The 17500-nt window shown below is 40.3% G+C and overlaps 1 protein-coding gene across 1 annotated transcript in view; it reads left to right on the top strand.

Moving 5' to 3' along the window:
- syne2b (spectrin repeat containing, nuclear envelope 2b) overlaps nucleotides 1–17500 on the top strand; it is a 219839-nt gene that overhangs the window by 197832 nt on the left and 4507 nt on the right. The window contains exons 93-105 of the mRNA XM_062034542.1: nucleotides 262–438; nucleotides 503–658; nucleotides 4187–4309; nucleotides 4381–4551; nucleotides 4616–4743; nucleotides 4821–5022; nucleotides 5102–5284; nucleotides 10075–10182; nucleotides 10393–10547; nucleotides 10676–10823; nucleotides 10879–10973; nucleotides 11035–11266; nucleotides 17419–17500. The exon at nucleotides 17419–17500 is cut by the window's right edge and continues 113 nt beyond it. Coding sequence (XP_061890526.1) covers nucleotides 262–438; nucleotides 503–658; nucleotides 4187–4309; nucleotides 4381–4551; nucleotides 4616–4743; nucleotides 4821–5022; nucleotides 5102–5284; nucleotides 10075–10182; nucleotides 10393–10547; nucleotides 10676–10823; nucleotides 10879–10973; nucleotides 11035–11266; nucleotides 17419–17500 — 1960 coding nt within the window. The remainder of the gene's footprint in view (nucleotides 1–261; nucleotides 439–502; nucleotides 659–4186; nucleotides 4310–4380; nucleotides 4552–4615; nucleotides 4744–4820; nucleotides 5023–5101; nucleotides 5285–10074; nucleotides 10183–10392; nucleotides 10548–10675; nucleotides 10824–10878; nucleotides 10974–11034; nucleotides 11267–17418) is intronic.

The following is a 17500-nucleotide window of genomic DNA, read 5'->3' as shown; positions in this document are numbered from 1 at the left end:
GGGCAAGACCCTTGACTGTCCCGGTGCACAAGGGAAGGTCCATGGAGGACCACTTCCTGTGGGTGTAATGGACAGTAGAGTAGTACCTCGCTTTTTGTTAGCAATCTGTTCCAAAAAACCTTTTCAAAATAGGTTACCGGTTAGAAAAGCTCATCCTGGTTGCATGGAGATGGCCTACCTTTGTACTTTGCTTCTTTCTTGTTTATTATTAATTATATTATTATTTGTTTTTTCAAGTGACTTTTCCTTCTGGTTTTTCAGGAGTGTCAGGTGGAGATGTCAGCCAATCAGGGCACACTGGACCACGCCAGCCAGCCATCACAGACCTGGACTACCACGGAGGGCCAGAGGGGGCGCTATGAAGACAACCGGTTCGCAGAGGACCAGGGTCTCCTCAACCGTCGCTGGCTGACTTTGCAGACGGCGCTGAACTCTCAGGTGCAGAAGTTACCACGGAGAGTTGTTGGCTTTGATCTTGTGTGCTGTTCCTCTGTGGCGTCAGGTCCAAGAGCTGGAGGAGGAGTTGAGGATCAGGACTGAGCAGGAAGTCGGTCTCCAGCGGATCAACAGCTGGATCACTGAGCAAAACCTCTGGATGGACTCGGCTCGGACCCCTCGCAGCCTGGCGGAGCTCCAGCGCAGCGTAGAAACCTGCAAGGTCAGAGGTGACATCTATCCCTTGGTCTTGAAAGTTGTTTAAAACCAGTTGGACCAATGGTCTCTGAAAGGGTTCAGACGCTTGGTCTGTCTCTGAAAGGGTTCATACCCTTGGTCTGTCTCTGAAAGGGTTCAGACCTTGGTCTGACTCTGAAAGGTTTCAAACTCTTGGTCTGTCTCTGAAAGGGTTCAGAGCCTTGGTCTGACTCTGAAAGGGTTCAGACCTTGGTCTGACTCTGAAAGGGTTCAGACTCTTGGTCTGACTCTGAAAGGGTTCACACCCTTGGTCTGTCTCTGAAAGGCTTCAGACCATTGGTCTGTCTCTGAAAGGCTTCAGACCATTGGTCTGTCTCTGAAAGGTTTCAAACTCTTGGTCTGTCTCTGGTTCTCGTTCAGACACCCTTAAAGGGACTGGTTAAAGGCCGCGCAAAGAAAATTGATGATACGGAACATTCCACCAGAATCACTCATTTGCTTGTTGGAACTCTTTGTATCTCTTTCTTTCCGTCTTTTTAAACTCTAAATCTGATCATACACACATTGAAGTATTTAGAACGTGTCTTGGTTATTCTCGGGCAATTTCTTTTATTTTTTAAACCTTCCAGGTTGACTCATTTGAGTAACAGGACTGAGTTTTTAGCCTAGAATGCGGAAACACATTAACTATAGCACAAGTGGCAAACTAAAGCTCCGGGGGCCAAATATGGTCCGCCACATCTTTCAGTGTGGTGCATCACGTTATTTAAAGTGGCCTGCCACACCATTTAATGTGAACTTCCACATCATTCAATGTGGTCTGCCACATCATTCAAAGTGGTCTGCCATGTCATTTAATGTGTTCCACCACATCAATAAATGTGGCCTGCCATGCCACTCAACGTGGTCCGCCACATCATTTAAGGTCACCAGCCATATTATTTTATGTGGTCCGCCAAATAATTTCATGTGGCCTTCATATTATTTAATGTAGTCTGCCACAACATTCAATGTGATCCGCCACATTATTTAAGATGGGCCGCCACATCATTTTATGTGGCCCGCCTGTTTATTTTAAGTGGTCCATCACATCATTATTAATGTTGTCCGCCACGTTATTCAAAGTGGTCTGCCACATCATTCAATGTGATCCGCCACAATATTTAAAGTGGCCCGCCTATTCATTTTAAGTGGTCCGCCACATCATTTAGATTGGTGTGCCACAAAATTTGATGTGGCCCACCTGTTCATTTTAAGTGGTCCATCACATCATTATTAATGTGGTCTGCCACAGCATTTAATGTGATCCGCCACAATATTTAAAGTGGCCCGCCTATTCATTTTAAGTGGTCCGCCACTTCATTTAGATTGGTGTGCCACAAAATTTGAAGTGGCCCGCCTGTTCATTTAAATTGGTTCATCACATCATTATTCAAAGTGGTCCGCCACATCATTTAATGTGATCCGCCACAATATTTAAGGTGGGCCGCCACATCATTATATGTGGCCCGCCTGTTCATTTTAAGTGGTCCGCCACATCATTCAAAGTGGTCTGCCACATCATTTAATGTGATTCGCCACATCATTTAATGTGATCCGCCACAATATTTAAGGTGGCCCACCACTAAATGTTATGTGGCCCGCCTGTTCATTTTAAGTGGTCCGCCACATCATTCAAAGTGGTCTGCCACATCATTTAATGTGATCCGCCACAATATTTAAGGTGGGCCACCACAAGATTGTATGTGGCCCGCCTGTTCATTTTAAGTGGCCCATCACATCATTATTGATGTGGTCCGCCACATCATTCAAAGTGGTCCGCCACGTCATTTAATGTGATCCGCCACAATATTTAAAATGGCCCGCCTGTTCATTTTAAGTGGTCTGCCACACCATTCAATGTGGTCTGCCACATCAATCAATGTGGTTTACCACTTCATTTTAAAGTGCTTTGCAACATCATATTATGTGGTCAGCCACATCATTTAATGTGAACCGCCACATCATTTTATGTGGACTGCCACTTCATTTTACGTGGCCTGTCAGGTTATTCAATGTGGTCTTCCACATCATTTAATGTGGTCTTCCATGTCATTTAATGTGGTCTTCCACGTCATTTGATGGGGTCCACCATATCATTCAAGGTGGCCCGCCACATCATTTATGTGGCCCGACACTTTATTCAACGTGATTTTCTACATCATTTAAGTTAAGTTAAAGTACCAATGATTGTCACAAATGTGTCCTCTGCATTTGACCCATCCCCTTGTTCACCCCCTGGGAGGTGAGGGGAGCAGTGGGCAGCAGCGGTGCCGCGCCCGGGAATCATTTTTGGTGATTTAACCCCCATTCCAACCCTTGATGCTGAGTGCCAAGCAGGGAGGTAATGGGTCCCATTTTTTATAGTCTTTGGTATGACTCGGCCGGGGTTTGAACTCCCAACCTACCGATCTCAGGGCGGACACTCTAACCCAGGGGTGTCAAACGTACGGCCCGAGGGCCGGATCAGGCCCGCGAACAGGATTTATCCGGATGAGTTTGCAAAGTATAAAAATGTACCTGAAATGTTTGAATGAAAGAAACTGCTGTTCTAAATGTGTCCACTAGATGTCACAATAGCAATTATTTGTATCTTTGTAGATGATGCTACATATGTACAAAATAAACCACATTAGTACATCAGTCGAGGAAAGTGATCAAACTACATAAATAACATCCTGTAATTTGATTTTGATATACTTGTTTTTATCTTGATAGATTGAACATTAACACCAATGATGAACATTATCACATCATTTATTCAGAAAATATAGATAATGACAAATAAATTATTAACCGCAACATGTATGTGTAAAATAAAAACCTAACAACATTATGATTTGTACATTTGTGCTTGTTCTATTTTTAAACAAAGAAAACAACCTGAAGTTGTCTTTATTTTTAAGTTATCGTGCCGTGATTTTACCAGTCCGGCCCACTTGGGAGTAGATTTTTCTCCGTGTGGCCCCCCATCTAAAATGAGTTTGACACCCCTGCTCTAACCACTAGGCCACTGAGTAGGTTTAATGTGGTCTGCCACAACATTCAAAGTGGTCTGCCACATCAGTCATTGTAGAGAACCACAATTTTCTCTGTCGTGGTCCACACCAACTGTGGCAGTGGTATGCTGGCTCCATCTAGTGGTGCGCCAAAGAAGTCTAATAGGTACTGTACATGGAGTATCATCGTTGATGTTTGTGCATTGTGTGTAATGTTACATATACTTGTTAGATAAAACCTCTGCTTTGTTTTTAATGACTACTTAGGCCTACTACGCTACTGTATTTTAAAGTTGGTCATTATGGTGAAGAGCCGGGTGTTTTCTGGGGTGGTACTTGGTGGAAATATGTTTGAGAACCACTGGTCAACCTAAATTGTGATGTCCTCATATTGAGGTTAAACGTTTTTTAAATTCTTATATCTGGAAATTCTGGACTGATAAAAGCCTGAAAAAGGCCAAGACTTTGGAGACTTGTGAGTTTGGTAATAAAGTGTTCAGTGTGGTGTCCATCAGAACATCGAGGAGCAGATCAGGCTGAGGAGTGCGGCTCTGCGGGAGCTCACCAACAAACAAGACGGCCGCTTCGCAAGTCAGGCTGATCGATCCAGCGCGGCCTGCGCTGCGCTCGCACAGCAGGCGAGTGGCGCTAATGCCAGCCGGCAGAAGGCGGTCCTGGCGACGTGCTGACCATGCTGCTTGACTTCCAGAGTGACACGGTGAAGAGCGGTCTGCTTGAGGCCAGGCGGCTGTGGCTCTCGGCGGACCACGCGCTGCATCACATGGGGCGGAGGCAGGTGACGACGTCCCACACGTTGGAGCTTCTCCACGGCCCTCGACTCTCCCTGCAAGCCCACGGAGACCTCCTGCGTCAGCTGGAGGTAACACACCGGTCAGGTGGAAACGGCTTTCTCGGTGCCCACCTTGCCACGTGTGTCCAAACAGAGTCTTCGCGAGGAGATGGAGACTCCAGAGTGGGACCAGATCAATCAAACCTTCTCCTCTCTTCAACGCCTCATCCACCCGGCCGCAGCCTCCATCCTGAATGAGCAGCTGACCCGCCAGAGAGACAGGTAGCACACGTTTAGGTCCTCAGCAGGGGGGCGCTGTGGTGAGAAGAAACTTGCCGACACTTGCTTCCGACCTCCAGTTGGGCGAGCGCGTCTGCGTCGTTGGACCAGCGCCTCCAGAGGAGCCGTGCCATCCTATCAGCTTGGCACGTCTACGCCCAGAGTGCCGCCGCCTTCTCACAGCGTCTGAAGGATGTGCAGAGGGACGCCACGCACACCCGGAGTGCGGTCAGACCAGACAGCACTGTGGACAACATCGCTGACGACGTGCGCCAAGTTCAGGTGACGAGGAGCTTGAGTTTGTGTTGAAGTTTTCACTCAACATCTTCATAACGCGTTCTTTCGGCCACTTCGCCCTCAGACTCTGTGCCAGCGAGCCGAGGCTTTGCAGTTTGACCTGCAGGGAGTGCTGGAGATCTCCAAGGACCTGATTGGCCGCCTGGAGCCCCCGGCCGCGGCTCTGGTCCAATCGGAGGGCAGGTTGCTGTCACGTAGCGTCCTGCAGCTGAGCGAGACGCTGGCCGCAAAGCAAGCGGAGCTGCAGGTGCGCTCTTTTGAATGAAACAGACTTTTGGGGCGACGATGACGTTAGTGAACCGCGTCTTAAAGACACGCCCACAGTGGCGCTGACGACGCGAGTGTGGACACTTGGTGTGTGGCGTGATCCAAGATGGCTAATGAAACACACCACGTCACCACTAGTCCTAGACTGAGATTGGTCAGATCTAATCCAATCCGATCCACTTTATTTGTATAGCACATTTAAACAACAACAATGTTTCCAAAGTGCTGCACAACAATATTCTAGTCTTGGACTTAGATCAGGCAGTTGTAGTCCTAGACTTAGTTTGGTCACATCTAGTCTTAGACTTAGATTGGTCACATCTAGTTTTAAACTGAGATTGGTCAGATATTGTCTTAGACTGAGATTGGTCAGATCTAGTCCTAGATTTAGGTTGGTCAAATCTAGTCTTAGTCTTAGATTGGTCAGATCTAGTCTTAGACTGAGATTGGTCAGATCTGGTCTTAGACTGAGATTGGTCAGATATTGTCTTAGACTTTGATTGGTCAGATCTTGTCCCAGGCTTACATTTGGTCAGATTTAGTCCTAGACTGAGATTGGTCAGATCTAGTCCTAGACTTAGATTGGTCAAATCTAGTCTTAGTCTTAGATTGGTCAGATCTAGTCTTAGACTGAGATTGGTCAGATCTGTTCTTAGACTTATATTGGTCACATCTGTTCTTAGACTGAGATTGGTCAGATATTGTCTTAGACTTTGATTGGTCAGATCTTGTCCCAGACTTACATTTGGTCAGATTTAGTCTTAGATTGAGATTGGTCAGATCTAGTCCTAGTCTTAGAACGGTCAGATCTGGTCTTAGACTTATATTGGTCACATCTGGTCTTAGACTGAGATTGGTCAGATATTGTCTTAGACTTTGATTGGTCAGATCTTGTCCCAGATTTACATTTGGTCAGATTTAGTCCTAGACTGAGATTGGTCAGATCTAGTCCTAGACTTAGATTGGTCAGATCTAGTCCTAGACTTAGATTTGTCACATCTAGTCTTGGAATTGGATTGGTCAGAACTAGTCTTAGATTGAGATTGGTCATAGCTAGTCCTAGATTTAGATTGGTCACATCTATTCTTAGACTTAGATTGGTCATATGTAGTTCTAGACTTCGATTGGTCAGATCCAATCTTAGACTTAAATTGGTCAGATCTAGTCTAGCGGTTGGTGCCATAACCCCAAATATTTATACTCCAAAACCAGGAGGGTGTGCCTGGGCAAAGATGTTTTCGCCCTATCGTAGTGACTGTTTTGCTGCAAACGAGCAATAAAACTTAAAACTAAAGGGAGCTCAACTTAGACCTAAAATTGGCGTGACGTAAAACTAAAGTGAGCTCAACTTAGCCCTAAAGTGGACGTGACTTAGACTTAAAGTGGGTGTGATTTAGACCTAAAGTGGGCGGGACTTAGACCTAAAGTGGAAAGGACTTAGACCTAAAGTGGGAGTGACTTAGACGTGAAGTGGGTTGTGACTTAGTGGGCGGCACTTAAAACTAAAGTGAGTTCAACTTAGACCCAAAGTGAGCGTGACTTAGACCTAAAGTGGACACCACTCAGACCTAAAGTGGACATGACTTAGCCCTAAAGTGAACATGACTTAGACCTAAAGTGGGCGTGACTTAGACCTAAAGTGGGCGTGAGTTAGACCTAAAGTTGACGTGACTTAAAACTAAAGTGAGCTCAACTTAGACCTAAAGCGGGCGTGACTTAGACTTAAAGTGGGCGTGACTTAGACCTAAAGTAGACGCCACTTAGACCTAAAGGGGGCATGACTTAGACTTAAAATGAACAGGACTTAGACCTAAAGTGGGCGTTTCTTAGACCTAAAGTGGACATGACTTAGCCCTAAAGTGGACATGACTTAGACCTAAAGTGGGCGTGACTTAGACCTAAAGTGGGCGTGAGTTAGACCTAAAGTGGGCGTGACTTAGACTTAAAGTGGGCGTGACTTAGACCTAAAGTAGACGCCACTTAGACCTAAAGTGGGCATGACTTAGACTTAAAATGGACAGGACTTAGACCTAAAGTGGGCGTTTCTTAGACCTAAAGTGGACGCCACTTAGACCCAAAGTGGGCGTGACTTAGACATAAAATGGGCATGACTTATACCTAAAATGGGCGTAATTTAGTACTAAAGTGGGCGTGACTTAGACCTAAAGTTGATGTGACTTAAAACTAAAGTGAGCTTAACTTAGACCTAAAGTGGGCGTGACTTAGACTTAAAGTGGGTGGTGACTTAATTGTCTAATTTTGATGGAGGTGGAGTCTCTAGATGACCTGATTGTCTAATTTGACATAATTGACCATTGACATGCATGTATAAAGTCTCAAAAAGATGATACATATATTGAAAGACTAATCTTTGTATCGTTATTAATTAGTGTACAATATTGATCATTATTATTTTCCTCGCCATGTCTGGATGTCTGAACACTTTGCCTTTTGTGACCTCTTAACATTGACTACAAAGTTCAAATTTGTGACGCCAGAAACACTTCCTGCCAACCGTGTAAAAATATGCTACACTTGTGTACCAAAACAAAAACAATTTTTTTTTTTATTATGATATTATTATGACATCTTAAAGAAGGGTTCTTAACCTTCTTGACCTGCCCAACCTTTCCAGTACAGAGGGACCCGGGGCCCCACCAATATATTAACACTGAATTAGTAATCTTACTCTTGATTTTTATCGTTTTCAATAATTACATCTGACCTACTTATAGTTTTACACAGGGGTGTGCAAAAAGTTTGTATGTATGTAAAATGTATTTGTATATGTACGTATATAGATATAGATAGCTATGGACATGTGTGTGTATGTGTATGTGTATGTGTATGTATGTGCATGTATATATACAGTATGTTTATATGTATGTGTATATAGATTAGGGTTGTACGGTATACCAGTATTAGTATCGTACCGCGATACTAATGAATCATAATCGGTACTATTCCGCCTCTGAAAAGTACCGGTTCGCCAAAATGTAAACAAATGCCATGGGTGGATCTACACCTGACATCCACTGTAATGATACCAAGTACAGGATCGTATCTAGTCAATACTACTATGATATGTTTAGCCATCACAACATCTTCTTTCGTTTAAAAAAAAAATGTATATTACGTTTATAAACTCAGGAAATATGTCCCTGGACACATGAGGACTCTGAATTTGACCAATGTATGATACTGTAACGACTTGGTATCGGATTGATACCCACATTTGTGGTACTATCCAAATAATGTAAAGCATCCAAACAACAGAATAATAAGTGATTATTACATGTTAACAGAAGTGTAGCTAGAACATGTTAAAAGAGAAAATAAGCAGATATTAACAGTAAATGAACAAGTAGATTAATCATTCATTTTCTACCGCTTGTCCTTAATAATGTTGACAAAACAAATAACACAATATGTTACTGCATATGTCAGCAGACTAAATTAGAAGCCTTTGTTTGTTTACTTACTACTAAAAGACAAGTTGTTTAGTATGTTCACTATTTTATTTAAGGACAAACTTGCAATAATAAACATAATGTTTGATGTAATGTAAGATTTTTTGTTAAAGTATAGCAAATAATGCAATTTATTGTAGTCCCCTTTATTTAGGAAAGTATCGAAAAGTCACAAAATAATTTCGGTACCGGTACCAAAATATTGGTATCGGGACAACACTAATATATATATATATATATATATATATATATATATATATATATATATATATATATATATATATATATATATATATATATATATATATATATATATATATATATATATATATATATATATATATATACTACCATTCAAAAGTTTGGGGTCACCCAAACAATTTTGTGGAATATCCTTCATTTCTAAGAACAAGAATAGCGACTCTTTTTCTGGCCATTTTGAGCGTTTAATTGACCCCACAAATGTGATGCTCCAGAAACTCAATCTGCTCAAATGAATGTCAGTTTTGTAGCTTCTGTAACGAGCTAAACTGTTTTCAGATGTGTGAACATGATTGCACAAGGGTTTTCTAATCATCAATTAGCCTTCTGAGCCAATGAGCAAACACATTGTACCATTAGAACACTGGAGTGATAGTTGCTGGAAATGGGCCTCTATACACCTATGTAGATATTGCACCAAAAACCAGACATTTGCAGCTAGAATAGTCATTTACCACATTAGCAATGTATAGAGTGTATTTCTTTAAAGTTAAGAATAGTTTAAAGTTATCTTCATTGAAAAATAAGGACATTTTAATGTGACCCCAAACTTTTGAACGGTAGTGTATATATATATATATATATATACTGTATATATATATACAAATACATACACATATACACATACATACATATGTATATCCCCAATTTTACATACACTATATATATACAGTATTGTACACTGTGTATATATATATATATATATATATATATATATATATATATATATATATATATATATATATATATATATATATATATATATATATATATATATATATGCATATATATATATATTTATATATGTATATATATTTATATATATATATGTATATATATATATATATATATATATATATATATATATATATATATATATATATATATATATATATATATATATATATATATATATATATATATATATATATATATATATATATATATATAATGTGTATGTATGTGTGGGTGTGGGTGTGCATGTGTCAAGCTTACCCACAAATTCAGGTGAACATATACTCACCGTCTTTGTGTATAGGAGGAGCTGACCACACTGCAAGAGGTCAGCAGCCTTCTGGACATGCTGGAGTCCAAACTGGAGTGCTGGCTGCAGCGCCTGGAAGACCAGAACCGCCCGGTCGATCAGGTGAGACGACGCGAAGTGAGCATTCATTGTTCTTACCATGATCTTAGCGTTTCCCGCCTGAGGTTTCAAGTTGGACCAGTTCCAGGCTCAGTTTTTTTTTTGGTCTTATTGTTAGACGTCAAGGAGCTAACTTAATGTGACCTGTGAGATTAGAGGTGGTGGCCTGGTGTCACACCCCCACCTTTCTCTGACGGTGCCATATGTTCACAGTCTGGCTACCTGGAGCTCAGCTCTCTGACCGCCCACCTGGACGTGCTCAACGAGCTGAGCCGCGGCCTCACGCTGGGCGACTGCGCCGCGCGCCGCCTGCAGCGCCTCAACCGCCGCTGGGGCGACGCCTCCTCGAGAGCCGAGGAGGCCTGCAGGTCAGTACCGGGCCGGTGCTTGCGACGTCGTTAACTCAATTAATGTATAAATAGACAGGCCCGTGTTGCGTAATCGCGAGGTCTTAAAGCCACGGACGCAGGTTGGATCTGGCTGCCTGTGTTGTCAGTGAGTTGCAGACGGAGGCGCTGAGGCAGCAGACGTTCGAGCAGAAGTGCGAGAGCTGGATGGCGTTCCTGCAGAGCATGGAGGACCGGCTGGTGGTGGACGTGCCGGGCTCGTACGACGGCCTCAGGGAGCAGCTGTGCACCCACAAGGTACTTCCTCACACTCTTGTTGGAAGACCACAAGATGACCTTGTTCTTGTCTCAGCGCTTCCAGGTGGAGCTGTCCGTGGGCCACCAGATCCTCCATTCCGTCATCGCCGACGCTCTGCGCCTGCTGCAGAGAGGAGAGGTGGACGACAGGTAACCAACGGCACGCTTCAGGAGGTCAGAAGAGGCAGGAACGCAAATCTTCTTCCCGCAGGAGCGACTTCATCCTGAAGCTGAGCCAGCTGAGGGAGCACTGGCACGGCGCCGTGCGGCGGGGCGACCAGCGGCGCTCCCTGGTGGAGGGCCTGGTCAAGCAGTGGCACCTGTACCGCCGCAGCTTGAGGAAGCTGCGGCGCTTCCTCTCCGACACCCGCCGCCTGCTGCCGCTCGCCGGGCCGCCCCGATGCAGCCTGCAGCAGCTGCGGCGCTCGCTCCAGGACCTCCAGGTGGGAACGGCTCTGCGGACCACGTTACGCTGCCCCGTGTTGGGATATTTGCAGTCGTCGGGGTGATAGCCCGGTAGTTAGCGCGCTCGCTTCTCATGCGGAAGTCCCAGGTTCGAGTTTCGGGCGGAACAGACAAGCAGGGACTTAACCACTGGGGTTATATGTCGTTCTACACCAAAAACTCATCTAACAAAATTAAACAGAATTCCCGGTTTTCCAGGTCATTGAAAATGAATGGGACAACCGATTCGAACCGTTCCACCACCCACACACTCCTCACCTTGGACAACTAAACTACCAAGTTAAAAAAACACCAGGAATTCCAGAATTCCCGGTTTTTCGAAAATCCCTATTTTCACCTCTCGCTGCAAAGTTTTCCCAGTCCGCATTTTTCAGTCGTTTTTGACCATTCCGCCTTCAAAACATTCCTCTTAGTTGGGACAACAACATCACAATTTGTCTTATTGTACAAGTTCCCGGTTTTCCCTAAATTCCAGGAATTCCGAACTACCCATTCTCAATTCCAACTGTTCAACATTTTTCAACCGATTCCGAAAAATCCAAGGCCAACCCATTCATATCATCTAGGACAGGGGTCACCAACGCGGTGCCCGCGGGCACCAGGTAAACCGTAAGGTCCAGATGAGTAGCCCGCTGGCCTGTTCTAAAAATAGCTCAAATAGCAGCACTTACCAGTGAGCTGCCTCTATTTTTTAAATTTTATTTATTTACTAGCAAGCTGGTCTCGCTTTGCCCGACATTTTTAATTCTAAGAAAGACAAAACTCAAATAGAATTTGAAAATCCAAGAAAATATTTGAAAGACTTGGTCTTCACTTGTTTAAATACATTCATTAATTTTTTTTATTTTGCTTCTTATAACTTTCAGAAAGACAATTTTAGAGAAAAAAATACAACCTTAAAAATGATTTTAGGATTTTTAAACACATATACCTTTTTACCTTTTAAATTCCTTCCTCTTCTTTCCTGACAATTTAAATCAATGTTCAAGTACATTTATTTTTTTTTATTGTAAAGAATAATGAATACATTTTAATTTAATTCTTCATTTTAGCTTCCGTTTTTTCGATGACGAATATTTGTGAAATATTTCTTCAAACTTATTATGATTCAAATTTAAAAAAAATATTCTGGCAAATGTAGAACATCTGTAGAATCAAATTTAAATCGTATTTCAAAGTCTTTTGAATTTTTTTTTTACATTTTTGTTCTGGAAAATCTAGAAGAAATAATGATTTGTCTTTGTTAGAAATATAGCTTGGTCCAATTTGTTATATATTCTAACAAAGTGTAGATTGGATTTTAACCTATTTAAAATATGTCATCAAAATTCTAAAATTAATCTTAATCAGGAAAAATTACTAATGATGTTCCATAAATTTTTTTATTTTTTTTTTCAAAAAGATTCGAATTAGCTAGTTTTTCTCTTCTTTTTTTTCGGTTGAATTTTGAATTTTAAAGAGTCGAAATTGAAGATAAACTATGTTTCAAAATTTAATTGTCATTTTTTTCGTGTTTTCTCCTCTTTTAAACCGTTCAATTAAGTGTAAATATCATTAATTATTAATAACAACATAGAGTTAAAGGCAAATTGAGCAAATTGGCTATTTCTGGCAATTTATTTAAGTGCGTATCAAACTGGTAGCCCTTCGCATTAATCAGTACCCAAAAAGTAGCTCTTGGTTTCAAAAAGGTTGGTGACCCCTGCTCTAGGACAACTGTGCTAGTATCAATATTTTCCAAAATGGCCGGTTTTCCCGAAATTCCCTAATTTCCATACACATTCAAATGCAATTCCTACCGGAATTACATATTGTAGTTAGGATTATTCCGCCCAAAAACGTTGGCACCTTGTAGCGCCCGCAGTTGTCATCCGATCGGAACCGTTTCAGGATCAAAACATTTGGCTCTCCAGGAATTGCGGGCTTCCTCAAAATGTTTTTCCAAAATCCCCCACATTACCCAAAATCCCACGTTTTTCGTGACATTTTCAAATTAAAAATGAATAGGGCCAATATTCAAACTTTCAAAATTCCCACATTTCTCACCCGATTCAAACTGTTCCACTGTTAACACCTTCCAGTCATCCTGGACAATCAAACTACTAATGCCCAAATTTTAAAAATTTCCAGGAATTCCCAGAATTCCCGGTTTTCCAAAGCTCTATTTTCACCGTCCACATTTTTCAGCCAATTCCAACCATTCCACTTTTAAAACATTCCTCTTAGTTGGGACATCAAAAGTTACTATTTTTGTCATATAAATTCCCGGTTTTCCAGGAATTACAAAATACCAATTCTTTCAAGTGTTACTAGGTAAACATTTATCAACTAATTAAAAAAATTCCAACACCAACCCATTCATATTATCGAGGACAATTTACTATCATCTATATTTAAAGAAATTCCCTGTTTTCCCTAAATCCTCAAATTTCCAGGAAATTCCCATTCAAATTAATGGGAATATTCAAAGTTCTACAACTCCTAAATTTATCACATTTTGCAACGTTTTTTTTTTTTACCGGATTCGAACCTTTCAGCCATCCACACACTCTACTCTCCCTGAATCTTGAAGGCAAAACATTTTTCCCATTTCCCCAAATTTCCAGAATTTCCAGGAATGTCTCACCATTAAAATAGGAATGGGCAATATACAAACCTCTTCATATCCCACATTTCTCAACCAATTTGAACTGTTCCACTTTTAACACCTTACACTCATCCTGGACAATCAAATTACTAATTCCCAAGTTTTAAAAACTTCCAGGAATTCCCAGAATTCCCGGTTTTCCAAAGCTCTATTTTCACCGTCTACATTTTTCAGCCAATTCCAACTATTCCACTTTTAAAACATTCCTCTTAGTTGGGACATCAAAAGTTACTATTTTTGTCGTATAAATTCCCGGTTTTCCAGGAATTACAAAATACCAATTCTTTCAAGTGTTACTAGGTAAACATTTCTCAACTAATTAAAAACATTCCAACACCAACCCATTCATACTATCGAGGACAATTATGCTATCATCTATATATTTAAAAATTTCCTGTTTTCCCTAAATCCTTTAAATTTCCAGGAAATTCCCATTCAAATGAATGGCCATTTTCGAAGTTCTACATCACCCACATTTCTCACATTTTGGAACATATTTTTACTGGATTAGAAACTTTAAACCAACACACACTCTACTCCCTCTGAATCTTGAAGGCAAAAACATGCTCCCATTTCTCAAAATTTCCAGAATTTCCAGGAATTTCTTACCATAAAAAAAGGAATGAGCAATATACAAACTTCTTCATATCCCACATTTCTCAACCGATTCGAACTGTTCCACTGTTAACACCTTCCAGTCATCCTGGACAAACAAACTACTGTTGCCCAAGTTTTAAAAAATTCCAGGAATTCCCAGAATTCACAGTTTTCCAAAGCCCTAGTTTCACCGTTCACATTTTTCAGCCTATTCCAACCATTCCACCATCAAAACATTCCTCTTAGTTGGGACATCAAAAGTTACTATTTTTGTCGTATAAATTCTCGGTTTTCCAGGAATTACAAAATACCAATTCTTTCAAGTGTTACTACGTCAACATTTCTCAACTAATTCAAAATATTCCAACACCAACCCATTCATATTATCGAGGACAATTGTGCTATCATCTACATTTAAAAAAATCCCTGTTTTCCCTAAATTCTTACATTTCCAGGAAATTGTCATTCAAATGAATGGACAAAGTTCTACAACTCCCAAATGACTCACATTTTGTGAATTTTTTTTTACCGGATTCAAAACTTTTAACCATCACACACTCTACTCTTCCTGAGTATTGAATGTAAAAACATGTTTCCCATTTCCCCAAATTTCTGGAATTTCCAGGAATTTATCACCATTGAAAAGGAATGGGCAATATACAAACCTCTTCACATCCCACATTTCTCAACCGATTTGAACTGTTTAACTTTTAACACCTTCCAGTCATCCTGGACAAACAAACTACCCAAGTTTTTAAAAATTCCAGGAATTGCCAGAATTCCCGGTTTTCCAAAGCCCTATTTTCACCATCCACATTTTTCAGCCTATTCCAACCATTCCACCATCAAAACATTCCTCTTAGTTGGGACACCAAAAGCTACTATTTTTGTCGTATAAATTCCCGTTTTTTCAGGAATTCCAAAATACCAATTCTTTCAAGTGTTACTACGTCAACATTTCTCAACTAATTAAAAAAATTCCAACACCAACCCATTCATATCATCGAGGACAAGTATGCTATCATCTACATTTTCAAAAATATCTGTTTTCCCTAAATCCTCAAATTTCCAGGAAGTTCACATTCAAATGAATGGGCATTTTCAAAGTTATATAACTCCCAAATGTATCACATTTCGCGACATTTTTTTACAGCATTCGAACCTTTCAGCCATCCACACACTCTACTCTCCCTGGATATTGAAGGCAAAAACATGCTCCCATTTCCCAAAATTTCCAGGAATTTATCACCATTGAAATGGAATGGGCAATATACAAACTTCTTCATATCCCTCATTTCTCAACCGATTTGAACCGTCCCAACATCCACACACTCCACTCACCCTGGACCAGGGGTCACCAACCTTTTTGAAACCAAGAGCTACTTCTTGGGTACTGATTAATGCGAAGGGCTACCAGTTTGATACACACTTAAATACATTGCCAGAAATAGCCAATTTGCTCAATTTACCTTTAACTCTATGTTATTATTAATAATTAATGATATTTACACTTAATTTAACGGTTTAAAAGAGGAGAAAACACGAAAAAAATGACAATTAAATTTTGAAACATAGTTTATCTTCAATTTCGACTCTTTAAAATTCAAAATTCAACCGAAAAAAAGAAGAGAAAAACTAGCTGATTCGAATCTTTTTGAAGAAATTTAAAAAATAATTTATGAAACATAATTAGTCATTTTTCCTGATTAAGATTAATTTTTGAATTTTGATGACATGTTTTAAATAGGTTAAAATCCAATCTGCACTTTGTTAGAATATATAACAAATTGGACCAAGCTATATTTCTAACAAAGACAAATCATTATTTCTTCTAGATTTTCCAGAACAAAAATTTTAAAAGAAATTCAAAAGACTTTGAAATAAGATTTAAATTTGATTCTACAGATTTTCTAGATTTGCCAGAATAATTTTTTTGAATTTTAATCATAATAAGTTTGAAGAAATATTTCACAAATATTCTCCGTCGAAAAAACAGAAGCTAAAATGAAGAATTAAATAAAAATGTATTTATTATTCTTTACAAAAAAAAAAATTACTTGAACATTGATTTGAATTGTCAGGAAAGAAGAGGAAGGAATTTAAAAGGTAAAAAAGTATATGTGTTTAAAAATCCTAAAATCATTTTTAAGGTTGTATTTTTTCTCTAAAATTGTCTTTCTGAAAGTTATAAGAAGCAAAGTAAAAAAAATGTATGAATTTATTTAAACAAGTGAAGACCAAGTCTCTAAAATATTTTCTTGGATTTTCAAATTCTATTTGAGTTTTGTCTCTCTTAGAATTAAAAATGTCGGGCAAAGCGAGACCAGCTTGCTAGTAAATAAATACAATTTAAAAAATAGAGGCAGCTCACTGGTAAGTGCTGCTATTTGAGCTATTTTTAGAACAGGCCAGCGGGCTACTCATCTGGTCCTTACGGGCTACCTGGTGCCCGCGGGCCCCGCGTTGGTGACCCCTGCCCTGGACTTTCAAGCATTTCAGTTTAATCATACAAAAGTTTGTTTGTTTCATGCCCTTTTCGTCAAAGAAAACTGTTTATTTTTTTTATGGCAAAACACGCAAATTGTGCAGTATTTTCCCCCAAAATATTTCAAAGTGGAATTTCTGATAAAAAGTAGGTCAATAAAACATAACAACATTGATTTTGAGTCATTATTATTTTTTGAGCAAAGACAGTTTTAAAGTGAAAAGCTTTAAAACTTGCACTGGTTTCAAAGAAAAAAACTGTAGGATGTAACGTGTGGAAAAAAAAAAAAGAAAAAAAAAGAGGGTGTGACATAAAAGGAAGGATTCCAAAGGCGTGATCAGACATTAATGGTGCGTGTGAAGGTGTGAGGACCAGCCTGGTGACCTTGTCGTCCTCCTCAGCACACCCAGCTGCTCTTCCAGAGGCACCAGTGCGGCTTCCTCCACACCCTGGAGGTGGGCCGCCAGCTCTTCTCCATGGCCG

The sequence above is a fragment of the Entelurus aequoreus genome, linkage group LG23 (genome assembly GCF_033978785.1).
Source record: "Entelurus aequoreus isolate RoL-2023_Sb linkage group LG23, RoL_Eaeq_v1.1, whole genome shotgun sequence".
In the NCBI taxonomy this organism is placed as follows: Eukaryota; Metazoa; Chordata; class Actinopteri; order Syngnathiformes; family Syngnathidae; genus Entelurus; species Entelurus aequoreus.
This window is presented reverse-complemented; position numbering and strand designations above follow the sequence as displayed.